This window comes from Chanodichthys erythropterus, chromosome 14 (genome assembly GCF_024489055.1).
Source record: "Chanodichthys erythropterus isolate Z2021 chromosome 14, ASM2448905v1, whole genome shotgun sequence".
Taxonomy (NCBI): Eukaryota; Metazoa; Chordata; class Actinopteri; order Cypriniformes; family Xenocyprididae; genus Chanodichthys; species Chanodichthys erythropterus.
Window position 1 is genome coordinate 44,107,338 of NC_090234.1, and position 19,565 is coordinate 44,126,902.

Consider the following 19,565-nt stretch of genomic DNA (forward strand, 5'->3'; position numbering starts at 1 on the left):
TCTTTTGAAAAGGTTGGAAAATTGCTACATAAAAAAAGTTTTTTAGCATTGTGAAACAAGATATTAAGAACATATTAATTTTATATCCAAAATGATCCATTTTATATTACATGTGACTGCATCTTTATGCAGAGAACTCAACGTTTTTGCTTGATGAGATATTTCTTGGCAGGTTCTGCTACTGTATTGAGTATTGCTCGACTTCAGGATCAGTTGTCTGCAGTCTTACTGACAATGATCATGCATACACTAGAGATAAAATGTATGTAAAGACTGAGATTTTGTTTGTTTTATATTGCAGTCTGTTCTCTCTACATTAGCTGTTATGTTATTTTGCTATTCAGAAGCTTGTTTGGAGATACAAGCTGCTAAACCTGAGTATTTTCAGTGGGAGGCTCCTTCATGGCAGATCTCCAATGCTTCGTTGTGTGACATGCAGATAATCTTTATAGACAGTGGAGTAAATACATCCAGTCAGAGGATATAAGGACACAATATATGACCTAAAGTATAGTGGATTTCAATCAATCAGAGGTGGACAGAACATAAATAAGCAGCAAAATATATATGAAAACATTGGTTTGGTAGGGACTGTTTGTTTATTGCGTACTGTTTACAGTCATGAGACTCAAATGTTGGTTCGAAAGTGTTTCTAAAATAACTGCTGGATTCAATATACTGCACACGGAAAAGCTATTTAGTAGATTCACTCTACCATTTAAATTTGGTTGTTTTACTCTCAAAACTTTGCGGGCTGCAGTGTTAGGGGTAACGCATTACAAGTAACGTGAATTATGTAATTAGATTACTTTTTTCAAGTAACTACTAAAGTAATGCATTACTTTTTTTTTTTTTTTTTAATTAGTAACGCAAGTTACTTTGCTTTCCCATTTACTGTTAAGCAATATTGCAATGCATTACTTTTAAAAGTAGCTTTCCCCAACACTGTCTGACTGTATGTGGCCTATATATCTAAATCATAATATTGACCAGTTTGGTATGTGTTTGAAAGTACACAAAGAGCCTCTTAACCATCAGGTCATTCAGCACCACACTGGCTCTCTTTGAGCCTCCTTATTTTTACATCAAATATTTGCCCAAATGGTCATGTTCTTGACCTTTCTTCGCAGCTCTTTGAATGCAGGTGTGAGATTGTTCAGTTGAATATCGCTCATGTGAGAGTCTTCGCTGGTTTGCCCTTAGTTGCCCCACTGAAGGAATGAGAGATATAGTTTACAAACAAAAAGGAAAAAAATGGTTTTCATAAGGGTTTATCATGAAGCTCAAGACGGTGTTATCATGCTGTTGGTCTGGGGTTTTCCTTAACGCCCACAGAGCAGGTTCTTGTATCCACCCTTCACCCCACCTCAGTCTCACATCATCACAAACAAACACATTCTCTCCGTCACACTACTTCTTGCCCCATACATACAGTCGACAGAGCAGGTCCCGCCCACCTGTAGGGGAAAACAAATTCTGTTTACCATTGTTACCCATTTGTTTCTGTGGGCAAAATTAGGTGAAATTTCCAATAGATTTGGCCACTTTAATTTATTATGAACAGACTGAGCAGACTTTAAGTTATTGTGTACTACAAATAAATAAATTATATATATATATATATATATATATATATATATATATATATATATATATATTTTTTTTTTTTTTTTTTTTTTTTTTAGGCCATTTTGACCCCCCTTAACAAAACTGAAGATTACTCAGTAAATATACATCTTTGACATTTAATGTTTTGGCTTTCATCACTATTTATGTTTGTATTTCTACAGAAAAAAATATTAACAAAATCGAAAGTTTGAGTCAGGGACCTCTGGTTCAGTTGACATGGAATGACCCTAATGCATTTTATGCATTGCTGTCTACAATGTCAGATACATAACTGACATGTTTATCCTTTGACTTGTCTGCTGCTTTCAAACAGCTTATAATGTGTTGCACAAACCATGTTCCCATTCACCATCTCAGAGTTAGACAGCTGCCTTCTAAAAATCAGCATCATTAGAAACGCTTTGAACATCATAGAAAGTCAGTGGAGAAAAGCCCAGCCCCACACGTTGATGGGATGGGTTACATGTTTGTGACGTAGAGAACGGGTGTTTTCAAACCATGCTTTTGAAACTCGGCAATGGTGCTGACATATGAATTTCCACATGGTTTGTCTTAAAAACACCACATAGACATATAAACAACATTAAAACCATTAATAACAACATTAAAAACTTGGTTTTCACCACAGGGGGTCTTTAACAATGTATTACATATATTTATATATTTTAATATATTTAAAGAGTTGAAATATTAATATATTATACCATTACACATACAGTAATTTATTATTTAACACAAGCAGCCTTCAGTTCTAAATCATGAAATGTTTTTTAATTGCTTTTATTTGCTTTTAGACATGGAAGATTGATCAAACCTGTTAAAAATGGCTCTTCATTTTCCTAATACTCATACTCTAATTCACTGTTGCTGACTTTATCTCAGCAACCACACAAATATATATGATATACTGAGGGCACTTCTTGTAGCAGCTGGGTGAATTAGGCAAGCAGGACATCCTGGATTAGAGGAGCAGCAGTGACCTTCTCACGCTGACCTGATGCTGTTTGCTATTGGGCTTGTTCTGCTGTCTGAACTGATGGCTCTCAAGCAAATTTTGATCAAACCCCCAGTCTGAGGGTCAAACCTCCAGATAAACAAGGTCGAACAGTGCAATGAATGAGTATTAATGCATGTTTATTCAGATGACACTGGTTAGAGTCTGGCCTGCAATTTTCTCGCAATAATGTTCCTTGGTCTCGACATTTTCATCTTATCAGTGTTATATGATGTTCTTACTGTGTTTATAGGGATTTTTATTTTGGTTCAGGTCTGGAATATTCTCAGTGCTAAAGTTGTTCTTTCATGTATTTGGCCTGGTCTTCAAATATGAGATCTTCTCTGTTAAAACTGTTACTGTAGAGAGTGATGGAAACATTCCCAGACTCCAGCTGGCAGAGAGTCTACTCTTCTAGGATCTGTGCCATCTCCTCATTCTCTCAGTCTGTCTACCGTCTCATTTTCTTGCTTCATTTTGTTGCTCTCCCTTTGGTCCTTTATCTCTCCCTCCATCATAGCGCTCATATTTTCTACTCTCTCACACTGTTTCATTCATCTGTGTGTCACAGCCTCAGTCGGAGGCCTATTGTGCAGCATTCCTGTTCCCAGAGGGGGTGAGCAATCAGTGAGTTAGCTAGTGTTGTCTTTCCCCCCTCCCTCTGTGCATTAATCAGCTCATGCATTACCCGCAATTCCCCGATTCTCTTAACATGAGTTACGAGAAGCCCTTTGACAGTGATCGGGTTTCTCCTGCTGATGTGGCGGCCGTCACACGTCCAAATATAATCAAAGGGCTGATGCTGGCAACATCATGGCTTTCGGTTACATTACATTACTACTTCCTGTGAAACATCACATTCCTCTGCGCTTGTTAATTGAAAGCACATTGTAAACATCATGCATGCTCATTACATGAATTTGACCTCATCAGTACTCATTGTCTATAGAGCACAGCAGTGACCGCCCACTTTTTCAGCAGCCTTGATTCTATTACAAAAGCATTTTTCCCATCATTTTCTTTATAGGCCTCTAAAACAATATGCATTTTAGTGTGAAAGTGTACAATTCATATATTTGTAAAGTGCAAAATTAAGTGTAAAATGAATAATTCAATATAAAATTGTAAAATGCATATATTTATGAAAGTGGAAAGTGTGCATATTTAATGTAAAATCCATCTTTAGTGTGAAAGTGTAAAATTCATATATTTAGTGGAAGCCTACAATTCATATATTTGTAAAAATGCATATATTTAATGGTAAAGTGTAAAATGCATATATTTAGTGTAAAATACATATATTTAATAAAATGCATATTTTAGTGTTAGTGTAAAATACATGTATTTAGTGAAAAATGCATTTACAGTGGCATGAAAAAGTATGTGAACCCCTTGCAGAATCTGTGAAAATTAGAATTATTTTAATAAAATAAGAGGGATAATAAAAAATGCATGTTATTTTTTGTTTAGTACTGTCCTGAGTAAGATATTTTACATAAAAGATGTTTGCATTTAGTTCACAAGACAAAACAATAGCTGAATTTATTAAAATAACCCCATTCATAAGTTTGTGAATCACTGATTCTCAATACTGTGTGTGGTTACCTGATGATCCACGACTGTTTTTATGTTTTGTGATGGTTGTTCATGAGTCTCTTGTTTGTCCTGAGCAGTTAAACTGAGCTCTGTTCTTCAGAAAAATCCTCCAGCTCCTGCAGATTCATCAGTTTTCAAGCATTTTTGCATATTTGAACCCTTTCCAGCAGTGACTGTATGATTTTGAGATCTGTGTTTTCAACTGAGGGACTCAAACTCAACTATTAAAAAAGGTTCAAACATTCACTGATGCTCCAGAAGGAAACACGACGCATTAAGAGTCGGGGTGTGAAAACTTTTGAACGGGATGACGATGTCACAATTTTTCTTATTTTGTTTAAATATCGTTGTTTTTCATTTAGTACTGCCCTTCGGAACCAACAGAAGATACTCGTATGTTTCCTGGCAGAAAAATTAAGTACAATTTACCTTGATATTTGAATTAAAAAGTATTCAACCCTCGGCTCTTAATGCGTCGTGTTTCCTTCTGGAGCATCAGTGAATGTTTGAACCTTTTTTAATAGTTGAGTTTGAGTCCCTCAATTGTCCTCAGTGTGAAAAGATGAATCTCAAAATCATACAGTCACTGCTGGAAAGGGTTCAAATATGCAAAAAAATGCTTGAAAACTGATGAATCTGCAAGACCTGGAGGATTATTCTGAAGAACAGAGCTCAGTTTAACTGCTCAGGACAAACAAGAGACTCATGAACAAACATCACAAAACATAAAAACAGTCGTGGATCATCAGGTAACCACACACAGTATTGAGAATCAATGATTCACAAACTTATGAATGGGTTTATTTTAATAAATTCAGCTATTTTTTTGTCTTGTGAACTAAATGCAAACATCTTTTATGTAAAATATCTTACTCAGGACTGTACTAAACAAAAAATAACATGCATTTTTATTATCCCTCTTATTTTATTAAAATAATTCTCATTTTCACAGATTCTGCAAAGGGTTCACATACTTTTTCATGCCACTGTATTTAGTGAAAAATGCATATATTTAGTGTGAAAGTGTAAAATTCATATATTTGTAAAATGCATACATTTAGTGAAAAATGCATATATTTACTAAAAATGCATATATTTAGTGTGAAAGTGTAAAATTCATATATTTGTAAAATGCATAATTTAGTGAAAAATGCATATATTTACTAAAAATGCATATTTTAGTGTGAAAGTGTAAAATCCATATATTAATAGCATAATCATCTATTTAATGAATGTTGTGTGAAAGTGTAAAAAATATATATATTTGTAAAATGCATATCTTTGGTGTAAAGGTGTAAAATGCATATATTTAAAGGGTTAGTTCACCTAAAAATGAAAATTCTGTCATTTATTACTCGCCCTCATGCCGTTCCACACCTGTAAGACCTTCATTCATCTTCGGAACACAAATTAAGATATTTTAGTTTAAATCCGATGGCTCCGTGAGGCCTTTTTTTTTTTATTCTTTAATTTTTTAAAAAAAGTTATATAACGTAAGATGTCGAATCATGATTCGGATCGTGTGTCAAACTGCCAACGGCTGAAATCACGTGACTTTGGCGCTCCGAACAGCAGGTTCGACACGCTGATTCATTATGCTTATCAGATATCAACTAAAATATCTTAATTTGTGTTCCGAAGATGAACGAAGGTCTTACAGGTGTAGAACGGCATGAGCGCAAGTAATAAATGACAGAATTTTCATTTTTGTGTGAACTAACCCTTTAATGAAAAAATGCATATTTAGTGTGAAAGTGTAAAATTCATATATTTATAGTGTAAAATGCATATATTTAGTGGAAGTGTATAATTCAAATATTTGTATAATGCATATATTTAGTGTAAATGTGGTAAGGTGCGTATATTTAGTGTAAAATTAATACATTTAGTTTATTGCAGACTAGACTATATAAGTTTAGTTTATATTCAGACATATATACGTTATATAACTTTTTTTTGTTTGTTTTTAATACAAGTTAATTCAACTGACTTCTACAGAAATACATTGCTGAAAAATATCTGGGCTCAGGTTAGATATATATTTAAAAGTTGTATTATCACTGAAAATCAATTCCTGTATAGAGAAAATGAATGGGATTTTTGCTTCCAGAAACCTGCTTTTGTACTTGGTTTTTAGGGCATCAATATAAATAACCCGAGAAAGTTAGAAAAGCAGCACTGTTTTCCCCAGCAGGTCTATCTGACGGATGTTAGTTTGCTGTGGCTGTATGAAGGTGAATCTGTGAGCATCTGTTCACACCTGGTCTACAAAATCATGTTGCTACAGATAAACTAAACATGAGATGCTCAGTATAGACAGTGTGATGGGAAACAACTCTTTAATCTTTTGAAAGAGTCTATTATGACTTCATACCAAGCTGTCAATCATCTTGCCCCGATATCTGAGAACAGCACATCACAACTTTCCATAATTAAATGACCTGGATTATAGTGAATGTTTTTTTCCACTCTTATGTCAGAGATTTGGTATTTTGTTTTTATACCTATATGATGTGTATGTATATACCATATATATGTCTAGGCAATGAGGTCCTGTCCACTAAATTAGATGTACAACATTCTGACCACACATGACAGTCGTGACATAATGTGCACCAGGGCACAGTACAGTCATGCGAGGAATGTCTGGGCCTGACGTCAACTGCTCACTGATCCTGCTCCATACATGTCCGTCTGTCTGCATGTATGGATGTATTTATAAAGTGATCAGTGCAGCAGATGTGTGCAGCATCAGTGATGCAGAATATAGATGTGATGTGTGTCAGACGGGAAATGAGTGGAGGCATTGACTCACCCCTTACACACAAATTACAAACCATACACTCATGAGAGAGACACTGCAGCTGAAAACACCCATCATCTACTGTCTCAAACCTGCTACAGTGGTAGATACTCTTAAAGACTAACTAATACATTTCAGTAAAATTAACTTAATAATTAGGTAGCATTGATAGTAAGTAGATATAGTATTAGTAATTATTAGCAGCGCAAAAGCATGATTTTAATGTTTAAATATATGTAAGTAAGCAAGATCTTTAATAATTCAATATATATAAAAAATATAAAATAAAAAAATAATAAATTATTTAAAAAACATGAATACTCATTTAAAACCCATAGCATTATTTATGCAATTCTAATTGCAGTGTAAATGCTTTCAGAAGCAGCTTCTGAAAAAAAAAAAGTTTGTGTAATAAATTCTGTTGAATCAAAATATTTTTTTCTAAAACTAACTTTTTAATGTGTATTGTTGTTGTTTTTTGTTTTGTTTGTTTTTTCTCATCTAACACAATAATGACTTTAAATGGTCTCGTAGGGGGTCCTTTCTCAGCCAGAATTGATGTGATTAATTTAATGTGTGTGTGTGTGTGTGTGTGTGTGTGTGTGTGTGTGTGTGTGTGTGTGTGTGTGTGTGTGTGTGTGTGTGTGTGTGTGTGTGTGTGTGTGTGTGTGTGTGTGTGTGTGTGTGTGTGTGTGTGTGTGTGTGTGTGTTTGTGTGTATGTATACATACTGTAAAAACATTCAAATTGTGAAATATTACTTTTTAAAATTTGTTTTCTTTTTTTAATATATTTTAAAAAACATCATTACTCCAGTCTTCAATGTCTCATGATCCTTCAGAAATCATTCTAATATGCTGATTTGATGCTCAGTAAACATTTATTATCAATTTTTAAAACAGTTGTGCTGCTTAATATCTTCAAAGACTATAGCACAAGACGCGTCACTCGTATTGTTTTGAGTGGGAGAAAGTGCAATGCACAATATGGCGGAATAAGTCCCGCCTTCTAAATAAGAGCCAATCACCAATTGGTAAAGTCGTCACATCATTGCAGCGACTGTTAGAAGCTCCGGTTCCTATAGAAACAGTCAGATGCTTGCTTCCTATAGAGACGCGCACTTAGGACAGCACATGTGCATTAGCTTGATCCAGTCTGAAAAATACTGTTTTTGTCATGTTTCAAACGTTTAGAAACAAAGTTTATGAGCCAGTTGTTGTTGTCAGATTTCATTGGTGATTTCAGAAATTTAATTGAAAGCTTGGCAAACAGCTTTGGAGAATTTGATGTTTCCCCATTCAAAGAGATAGGAACTGCACTTGCATGCCCATTTCAAAGATGGCCGCTGAGTGAAATGACTTGTCTTAAAGGGACTTTGATATTTTTTGTATTAATAGTGATACATTTTAGGGTCTTTGATTAATATAAAGTTCAAAAGAGCAGCATTTATTTTAGATTGAAATCTTTTGTATCTTTATAATTGTCTTTACTGTCATTTTTAATTTTTGCTGAATAGAAGTATTAATTTATTTCAAAAAATATATTTAATATGGCTGGGTAAAAAATAATGATTTCTCGACTTTAATCAATTCTCATTTTTATGAACCGATATCAATTCTTAAATCCTATGAATTGATTAGTCTAGTCTGTTTTCAGTTGATGAATGAACAGAAAATATAGTGCGCCTCCCATCCAATAAATCGCAATAATCTTTGTGTTTTGTTACTTTTGATATGAAGCAAAGTCTCCAAATTCAAATAATGTCCATCTTATTATGAGATTCAAAAAATAAACACCCTTTTGGTGCTGTTTAATGTGGCGAGACAGATCCTTTATGTATGTGAACCTCCTCTCCACCGCTTTAATACCAGTTACAGCATAAATTAAACACGACTAAACATCTGAAGATATGTTAAAAGATACAGTACAACTTACCAAAATCTGTATCATATTGAATTGAATCATGAAAATTGTCAATACCCATTAATATATTTAATATAATTAATATATATATATATATATATATATATATATATATATATATATATATATATATATATATATATTTTTTTTTTTTTTTTTTTTTTTTTTTTTAAGTTTTATAAAATTGCACAATAATTGCACACCTAAGGCTGAAATGAAAATGAATAAAAATAAAGTTTGAATGGGGTCTGACTCTGAATCATAAGTTATTCAGCTTTAATTAACTGCAGAAGAATAATACTCAGTGTTTGCAGAGTGTTAAGATTAGAAGTGTAGATCACCATGTAAGTAAGTAGTGTGTGATGTGCAGGTGTTTCTATGAGCTATGACATATAATGCAACTGGAGCTGGTCATGTGATCGAGGGTCACATCTTGACGCTGGTGCCTCGGTGTCATCTATGTAACAGACCATGTCATCGCCTCAGTCTGACCAGGGTGAATTTGACCAGTGTTTTATGTAGTCTGAGGAATTTAAGCAGCTCAGTAACTGAAGGAAGAAATGGCACAGCTTTCTTTACATTTACTACTTGAATTTACAAGAGGATTTTACTGCTTTGACATTTATCTGTTGACATTTTTTGACATCTGTCTATTTTTTGACATTTAAAGAACCATCTCTTCCTCTTTTAAACTTAAAATTCCTGCTTTGAATTTGAATTCAGGCTGGGTGGTATGGTGGTATATTTTCTGTTGAACAATAGAAATGTGTCCAGAGATTTTGCGATATCATGGTATATACTGTGTGATGTGGTATTGATTTGTATGGCCAGGATTGTGTAGAGTTGGGATACTCGAACTCAGACTCGAGTCCAACTTTTCATGGACTTAGACTTGTCACGGACTCTGATGCATTTTTACTCAGACTTGACTCCGACTCGAACATTTGGGACTTGAAAAATGTCACTGGCCAGATTGTGTCAGCTGCATTGTCACAATAGTCATTCATTTGCATGTGTTTTTACTAGGGCTATGACGGTGGCAAATTTTTACTACCACGGTGGTAAATCACCAACAACCGCCGGGGTTTTTATATGTATGTATGTATGTGTATATATATATATATATATATATATATATATATATATATATATATATATATATATATATATATATATATATATATATATATATATATATATGCAGCTATGGAAAAAATTAAGAGACCACTTAACATTGATTTTTGAACTTGGAGTGGTCTCTTAATTTTTTTCTATAGCTGTATATATATATATATATGTATATATATATATATATATATATATATATATATATATATATATATTGTTTTAGACTTGCGTTTCACTGTCATTTTGTTGGACAGGATCATAAAAAAAAAAAATCCATCCTAATCAATATTACCCGTCATTTTAATTTTTATATTTTAATGATAAGACATTTTATTCACAAACTTACAGGATAAGCAAATAGGCATAGGCTTGCATTTATTTATACTATGAAAAGAAAGTTGATCACAGACAAGCTGCGTCACTTTCAGTTTTCATCTTGAACTCTTGTCACGGATTGTGAGTGAATCATCCTTTCCTCTTTACTACACAGAACGAAATAAATGAATAAAAATAAAAAATATGTTGAAAGATACAGTAGCTTACCGAAATCTGCAAGCTACCCTGATTGCCTTGAATTCATAAATTTATTTTGATGAATAAGTCCTGCACTATAGCATTTTACATTGAAAAAGCTGTTTCATGATGACGTGAAATCAAAATGGCAAGATGCAATAGAGCTTTGCTTTTGTTACATTTAAAATGGGCTTTTTTATAAGTTGTTAAGGTTTTTAAAAAATAAAAGATGTTGACTTAATGAAATCAGTATTGTTTAGTTGGACTGGGACTCGACTCGGACTTGACTCGGACACGACTGGTTAAAGACTCGGACTTGACTAAGGTGGATTTGAACCCAACACTAGGATTACATTATTTACCTGTGAGAATGACAAAAGCATTAGGGAAATGTGAAAACGCAGAGTGTCACATGTCCTGAAGATTGTTTTCCAAGTGTTCGGGAAATGTGAAACCAAATTTAGTGGCTACACTACTGTTCAAAAGTTTAAGGTCCGTATGTTTTTTTGTTTTTTTTTTTGTTAAGAAAGTAAATTTTTCAGCAAAGACCAGAAGTGACAATGAATATATTTATCAAAAGATTTATTTCCAATGAATACTCATTTTTGAACTCACCATTCATCAAGGAATCCTGAAAAAAGGTATCACTGTTTCCATAAAAATATTAATGTTAATATTCCATAAATATATTAAGCAGCACAGCTGTTTTCAACATTGATTATAATCAGAAATGTTTCTTGAGCAGCAAATCAGCATATTAGAATGATTTATGAAGGATCATGTGACACTGAAGACTGGAATAATGATGCTTTGCCATCACAGGAATAAATCACATTTTTAAAAAATATATAAAACAGTTATTTTAAATTGAAATAATATTTCACAGTATTGCTGTTTTTACTCTATTTATCAAATAAATGCATCATTGGTGAGCAGAGAATACTTCTTTCAAAAACATTATATAATCTTACAGATGAAGAGTAATGTTGCAATTAATTAAACAACTAAAGTGTCTTCAATTTTGTCTCATCTAATCTGAACATTTTTAAAACAGTATTACAACTCTCTCTCTCTCTCTCTCTCTCTCTCTCTCTCTCTCTCTCAGATTTTTCAGATTCAAAATAGCTTTATTGGCATGGAGAAAGGAATCCTTACATTGCCAAAGCATTAATAACAGTCAATAAAAATAAATAAATAAATAAATAAATAAAATAATAATAATCAAGTAAGAAAAAATCTAGCAATAAAATAGCAATAAAAAAAATGCAATAAAATGTTCAATCTTATAATATTTATAGAAGTGCCTAGGCATTTAGTGAGTGTGTTGGTAGTTCTGTCCCACTGGAGGCTCTTTCGTCGTGACAGGAACTCACATTCCTTGCAGCCAGGTTTGAGCTTGCTGGGCTTTCTCCTAGCAGGTATGGGAGTTTGTCCATATTTGATCTCTGATGAAAGTCTTTGTGGTGGGTTGTGAAATGGGGATGGAAAGCGTCCAAAATCTGTGCATATTTAGGGCAGGATGTCAGAAAGTGCAGTTCTGTTTCCACTTCATTCTCTGTGCTGTGGGGACACAGCCGGTCTTCCTTTGGTAGCCAGGTCTGTCTGTGTCTGCCTGCCTCTATGGTGAGATTGTGTTCACTGGGTCTGTACATGCTCAGGACTTTTCTCAGTTTGGGGTCACTCACTGTACTCAGGTATCCTGCCAATTCATATTCTCTGTTTAGGGCCAAATAGCATTCCAATTTGCTTTGTAGGGCTGTTGCATCTGTCCAATGTTTTAGGTATTTTTCTTTTTGTGTTTTAATTATTTGGTTTGGTCTGGCTAAGTTTTTATTTTCAGTCAGACATGTTGTTGTTTGTGTAGTCAACTCTAAGACCAATTGGCCGAGGGCGTTTCTTCCTGGTGTCAACTCTTGGTAGTTCAGGGCTTTGTGATGGAGGGTCTGGAATTTTTTAGGTGGGCATGGAATTTAATGGCCCTTTTTTGAATTGTGATTGTAAGTGGGTATAATCCTAATTCTGCTCTGCAGGCATTATTTGGGGTTTTGCGCTGTACTCTGAGCAAAACTTTGCATAGTTCGGTCTGTAGAGTCTCTGTTGGGTGTTTGTCCCATTTAGTGAACTCTTGGTTTGTGAGTGGGCCCCACACTTCACATCCATAGAGCGCGATGGGCTCTATTACTGATTTGATTTTTTTTTTTTTTTTTCAAATTCTGATTGGGATGTCAATTTTAATATTTTTTCTTAATAGCGTAAAAAGCTCTCCTCTCTCTCTCTCTCTCTCTCTCTCTCTCTCTCTCTCTCTCTCTCTCTCTCTCTCTGAGAGTGCACTGTGAGATTATGGTCATTTTGCCCAGTGTTGTTCTAGTATATTGACAGTCATCTCATATCTGAGCCAACCCCTAAACAGTTATTTCATATTCTTGATCTACTGTACAACAGTTCTTCTGATATCTTATTCTTGACATATATGTGCAGGGTGTGAAAAGCAGAACTGTGAAACTCATGAGTACAAGTAAAATCTCTGCACTGATGTAATGAAGGGGTTTGTGGGTTTGGTGGGCCTCCTGCGGTCAGCAGCTAGTACGCCGTGTCTGGCTGCATTGTCCTGCTCTCTGTGTGGGTCTGCGAGTGAATGCAGTGGACTCTCAGCAACCAGTCTGGGACATTTCATTTCATAAACAACCTCAAAACACGGGCATTCTTCACATTCCAGCCCAGGCTTCTGCTCTGCCCACTGGGCCACTAGAAAGGGCAGTGAGGCACTCATCCAAGACATGGGCCAGTACTTCTGTCTAGAAACAGTGACTTTCTGATCTTTCTCTGGAGGGCATTTTACAGATTAAATGTTTACGAATTATATTTTTTGAGATTACATAGCCACATTAGAGTGTAATCTAACAAACCGGGATCTTAGGAGTCATTCTATCTACTTTGATACCTTTTTTTAGACTTCATGTTAATGACTCTTTAGCAATCTATAAAGAAGAGAATGAACTGTACAAGTATAGTTGCCTTAACTTTATGGTAAAGCATTACACTCAGTTCTGTTTGCATGTGTGAAAGTGTGTACTTTGCTTTGACATGTGAGCATTTGTTTCATATTCACAGTGGTTGCTAGCAAAATTTGTCCTACATAAATACACATGAAATTGGATAAAAGGCTTAATTTAGAGGCCTGCCCCACTTTTACACATCTCCAGTTAGCTATGATGACCCAATTACTTTCGGCTTATGTGATGTACGTCAAGATTGTTCCATAATTTAAGTCTTCTGTACATACAGTGACCCCAAAAAGCACACTGCTGCATACTTCAGCCACACTTAAATCATGCAAGAATGTCTTTGTGTTATTTAGCAAAATATTTTATAGTGTCATTTATTTTAAAGAAATTGTATTGTATATATTTTTACATAGTTTATCTGCACTGTATACATACAAAATGAAGACACTTTGTGTTTTGCATATGTTAGTGGATCAAGTTGATAGTTAATGTGATGCTCTGCTAGGACACCTGTGTGAACTTAAGGAGAACTGACTATGAGTGCGTCTTATTTAATCAGCTCACTAGTTCAGTGGCCAGGGCACTGATCAGGGAGTTGGCCATTTTAAGGGCCGTCTCAATCGCAAAATCATTTCAGTGCACTGAAACGTCCGCTCACTAAAAAATTCCACAATGCACTGTGAAAACCAGGGAGAATCATTGCTCACTATGTTCCCTTACTGAAAATTCAAGACCTAGGGAGTTAGGGAGCTGGCACCCTTAGTAAATATGAGCAAAGGTGGCTTTGAAAAAAATCTGCATTGTTTATCTTTTTGATCTTTCATTCAAAAAATTCACAAAATTCTAACCTTTCATTGAAGGAAAAGAATTGAAAATGGGGGGAAAAGCTCATTATGAAATAAATGTTTTTCTCCAATACATGTTTGCCACAATTATTGGCATTCCTAGAAATTCTTCTGAGTAAAATATCTATGAAGTATATTCCCATTCACATTTACATTTTTTAGCACACCAGGGTGATCATGAACATGAAATTGTGCAGCCATGACTTCCTGTTCCACAGGAGTACAAATATGTGTAACCACAAAGGCCAAATCCCCTTAATAATTCATCACAATGAGGAAAAAACTAATAATATAGTTCTGATTTGCAGCAAAATATCGTTGAGCTTCACAAAATAGAAAATGGGTATAAGAAAATAGCTAAAGCATTGAAAATCCCCATTTCCACCATGAGGGAAATAATTAAGCAGTTTCAATCAACTAAAGATGTTACAAATCTGCCTGGAAGAGGACGTGTGTCTAAATCTTCCTAATGCACAGTGAGGAGGAAAGTTTCAGTGGCCAAAGACTCTTCAAGGATCACAGCTGGAGAATTGCAGAAATTAGTTTTTATTGCAGAAATTAGACTCTTGAGTCTCAGAAAGCCTAAAAAAAATTACCAAACAGCACCTACATCCCTATAAGTTGGGTTTCAAGAAAAATCCTTCTTTGCTCATCCAAATACAAACTCCAGCATATTCAGTTGTCAGACAAGACTGGAACTTCAAATGGGACCAGCTTCTGTGGTCAGATGAAACTAAAAAAAGAGATTTTTGGCAGCAAACCCACCAGATGGATTTGGTGCACACATGGATAAAAAGTACCCCATGCCCAAGGTTAAATATGCTGCTGGATCTTTAATGTTGTGAGCCTATTTTTCTGCTGGAGATCCTGGACATCTTGTTCGGATACATGGCATCATGGATTCTATCAAATACCAAAACCTGACCACTTCTGCTACAAATCCAATAATGGGCTGTGGTTGGATCGTCCATCAGGACAATGATCCACAACAAACATCAAAACCAAAACAAAAATGTGTCACTGAGCACAAAATGAAGCTTCTGCCATGGCCATCCCAGTTCCCTGACCTGAACCCTAAAGAAAATTAGTCTAGTGAACTGAAGAGAAGTACCGACATGGAGCTGGAATCTGAAGGATCTGGAGGATACTTCTTTCAAAAACATTATATAATCTTACAGATGAAGAGTAATGTTGCAATTAATTAAACAACTAAAGTGTCTTCAATTTTGTCTCATCTAATCTGAACATTTTTAAAACAGTATTACAATTCTCTCTCTCTCTCTCTCTCTCTCTCTCTCTCTCTCTCTCTCTCTCTCTCTCTCTCTCTCTCTCTCTCTCTCTCTCTCTTAGATTTTTCAGATTCAAAAATAGCTTTATTGGCATGGAGAAAGGAATCCTTACATTGCCAAAGCATTAATAACAGTCAATAAAAATAAATAAATAAATAAATAAAATAATAATAATCAAGTAAGAAAAAATCTAGCAATAAAATAGCAATAAAAAAATGCAATAAAATGTTCAATTTTGTTGTGGACAATGATCCAAAACAAACATCAAAACCAACACAAAAATGTGTCACTGAGCACAAAATGAAGCTTCTGCCATGGCCATCCCAGTTCCCTGACCTGAACCCTAAAGAAAATTAGTCTAGTGAACTGAAGAGAAGTACTGACATGGAGCTGGAATCTGAAGGATCTGGAGAGATTCTGTATGGAGGAATGGTCTCTGATCTCTTGGTCTCTGATCTCCTCATGTGTTCTCCAAACTCATCAGGCATTATAGAAGAAGACTCAGAGCTGTTATCTTGGGAAAAGGACATTGCAATAATTGGGTGCCAATAATTGTGGCCAACATGAACTAGAGAAAAACATTTATTTCATAATGAGCTTTTCCACCCATTTTCAATTCTTTTCTTTCAATGAAAGGTTAGAATTTTGTGAATTTTTTGAATGAAAGATCAAAAAGATAAACAATGCAGATTTATTTTCATAGCCGCCTTTGCTCATATTTACTAAGGGTGCCAATATTTGTGGAGGACACTGTATGTATGTGTATATATATATATATATATAAATATATACACATACATACAGTGTCCTCCACAAATATTCCTCCATTATATATATATATATATATATATAATGTGTGTGTGTATATATATATATACACACACAAAATGTGACCATCATTTGTTTTCAGTTTGGAATTTTCTGTCTAATGCAGTAAAATTAGTATACATTTAGTCCAAATACTGGGTTTCAGTGATTTAGGTTTGTATGTATTTATGTGCTAGTGTATACTTGTGGTGTATTAGTCATTGTGTTACAGATGTATATTCATTACCAGTGCTGTGAAAAGCATCTCAAAAACTAACACAAGTGTTCAACCGCTTTTCAACAATTTAACAACACTGCTGTGACTGAGAAAAAAAAAGTGTGTCTTTAGAGACATACAGGCACAGATCTTTATAGGCTGATTATTGAACCTGCTGTGTGCTTTTCTAGTTTAGCATATGGAGGATGATCATCTGCTGTGCTCATCTCTGTCCCTGTATCAGCGTCTTTCTTCAATCTCTTCTCTTTCTCTCATTTCCTTTGTGACAAAACTATTTTACCCATTCTATCTATCTATCTATCTATCTATCTATCTATCTATCTATCTATCTATCTATCTATCTATCTATCTATCTATCTATCTATCTATCTATCTCTACTCTGTCTTTTTGTCTGTTTCATCTGCAGTGTCAGTGCATGTGTCTCATCTTTGTGCTGTTAAATCCTGGCTAATCTGATGCCACGTTGCACACACACAAATCTCCTTATCATAAACAGGACTGTCACTGATCTTCCGTAGAGATGGGAAGCAAGGTTTTTTTTTTGCCACAGTTTCCCTGCGCCACCCTTCCTCCAGACTAAACACAGGAACAGCATTAATTCTCATAATGCATCAGTTTGGCAGCGTACACAGGGCACAAGTCTTTATACAGATATCTGCAATGGCTTGTTATTCATTAAAATCCATCTTGCTGGTGTGGCATTTCTGTACATGTCATTGGCAAAGGTTAATCTCTAAGTCACGTTCATCCTGAGCATCTGTAAGCCATATCTCTCCCTAATACACACTCAGACACATTGTTTCTCTCACACACACAAGTATTGAAAGTGCATGACCCCATATCAGATTGAGTGTGTGTGTAGGTGTCAAAACTTCCTTAAGTATAATCTTATACTCACAGAAAAGCTCTACAGCTTATTAAAACACAGTATCAAAACAGTTGTCACACACATAAACACTGACTGATTCAGCCATATAGTAGCATGAACTATTTGAAATTGTTATGTCTTTGAATATTTAGACTAATGGTCAAATTATCTAATATTGTAAGAGACTTATTAAACTTCACACAGTCATTCTGCAGGGTCCTCTCTATGATATAATTCCCTTATACTGCATCTCTTTTTCTGTATGTCTTTTTAAATTAAGAAATAATATTCTAAATAATAAATAGTAATTGTCCCATATGCTTCATTGTATGGAAAAGTGCAGCATGACAATTCTGCAAAACATCTTTTGTGTTCCATCAAAGAAAATAAGGAAGTCATACATGTTTGAAATGGAATGAGGGTGACTAATTAATTTTTGGATGAAATATTTAAAGGTTAATTCATGCAACATCAAAACTTTCACCCTGCACGCCTGATTTCACCTACTCGAACACAAAGGGCAGATCTTTCCTCTAGCTTCCAAATAGTTTGTTTATTTCAACTGTTCCTTTCAGTATGACTTGGAATAACATTTTGTTCATCTAAGTGTACTTCCTTTCAGCGTGCAGTTTAAAATGGGAAGTGTCTTAATAAGCTCAGTGACTTCGAGTTCAGTGACCTTACGTGACCTTGCTTAGTCAGAGCACGCAGGATTGTAGCATAATGAGAAGTGTCCTTTATATTAATAGGAGGGAAAGGAACATTCTGAAACACTAAGTGTCTGTTCTCTCACAGTCCAACATTAAAAGAGTCCAACTGTGCTGCGATCTCTCTCAAAAACACAATCACACTTCAAAGTGCTACTCTCACAACAAGTATGAAGCGTTCATAGGAAGTTCTAGCAGTTATGTTCCGACTGTATTTGCACACAGCAGGTGGCTGTAAAGGAGTGTGTGGAGGTCATGAGAAAGCCACAACCCTCCAGATGGGTGCGTGGGTATTAAAGAGAGGCCCAATGCTTTATGATATTAATGGACCATGTGAAGGAAGATACGAGGAGGGAGAAAATACCTCTAAATGGATGTAGAAACCTGCTTCGGAGAGATTCAAGTACACAGAAAAGCAGTGATGTCCCATGTGACACTTATCCATTTATTTTGCATCTTTGTGCTCTGCTGAGGTGTTTCTTTCCACCTTACTGGAATTCTCCCATTTAAAAAGTTTCAATCTAACAGTCAACAAACTTTGCTTTTGTCAGTCAGTTTGTGACTTGTTTCCTGCCAGCTCTGCATGAGAATTAGCATTCAGTTTTCGTGCATGATGATACATTGTTTCCTGCGATTGTGATTCCAGAATAAATATTTTTATGGCACATTAAAATGTCAGTGTAAGCACACATTTTTATTGTATATACCTCACTTGCTTTGCAGTGTAAAAATGACTCTAGATAATTATGTCTTGAATTTTAGCTAATGACCCTTTGACTATTTTTTTTTTTTTTTTTTTTCAAGTGTTCAGATAACATTTCAACAACAATCTGGTTTTGAAAGCATTTTTTTTTTCCCAGATCACCATTCAGAGAGACAGCGGCCTAGATGTCAGCTCCCCCAAACATGGCAAGATTGACCCCAAAAATGCCCCTCATGTAGGTGGGAACCAGTGGGCTGGAGGCACAGGTACAGTAAGACGCATCCCGTAGCACCATGTGTATCAAATAATGACTCACAAAATTTTTTCCAGTTATATTTCACCCCAAATAAAATAAATAAATAAATAAAAAACATGCACATTATATTTTGCTTTATTTTTGGTCACACTTTATATTAGGTGCTACTATGTACTAACATAAAATAATAATAATAATAATTGTTAGGTACAATGTACTTACTGTGTTCATGTTGTTTTGAAAAACACAAAACACTGCTAT

At 34.8% G+C, this 19,565-nt stretch overlaps 1 protein-coding gene across 2 annotated transcripts in view; it reads left to right on the forward strand.

The window, feature by feature from the left end:
* vwa8 (von Willebrand factor A domain containing 8) overlaps positions 1-19,565 on the forward strand; it is a 146,055-nt gene that overhangs the window by 90,043 nt on the left and 36,447 nt on the right. For both annotated transcript variants that reach the window (XM_067409012.1, XM_067409011.1), the window contains one exon: positions 19,206-19,314. In XM_067409012.1, the coding sequence (XP_067265113.1) occupies positions 19,206-19,314 (109 nt within the window). The remainder of the gene's footprint in view (positions 1-19,205; positions 19,315-19,565) is intronic.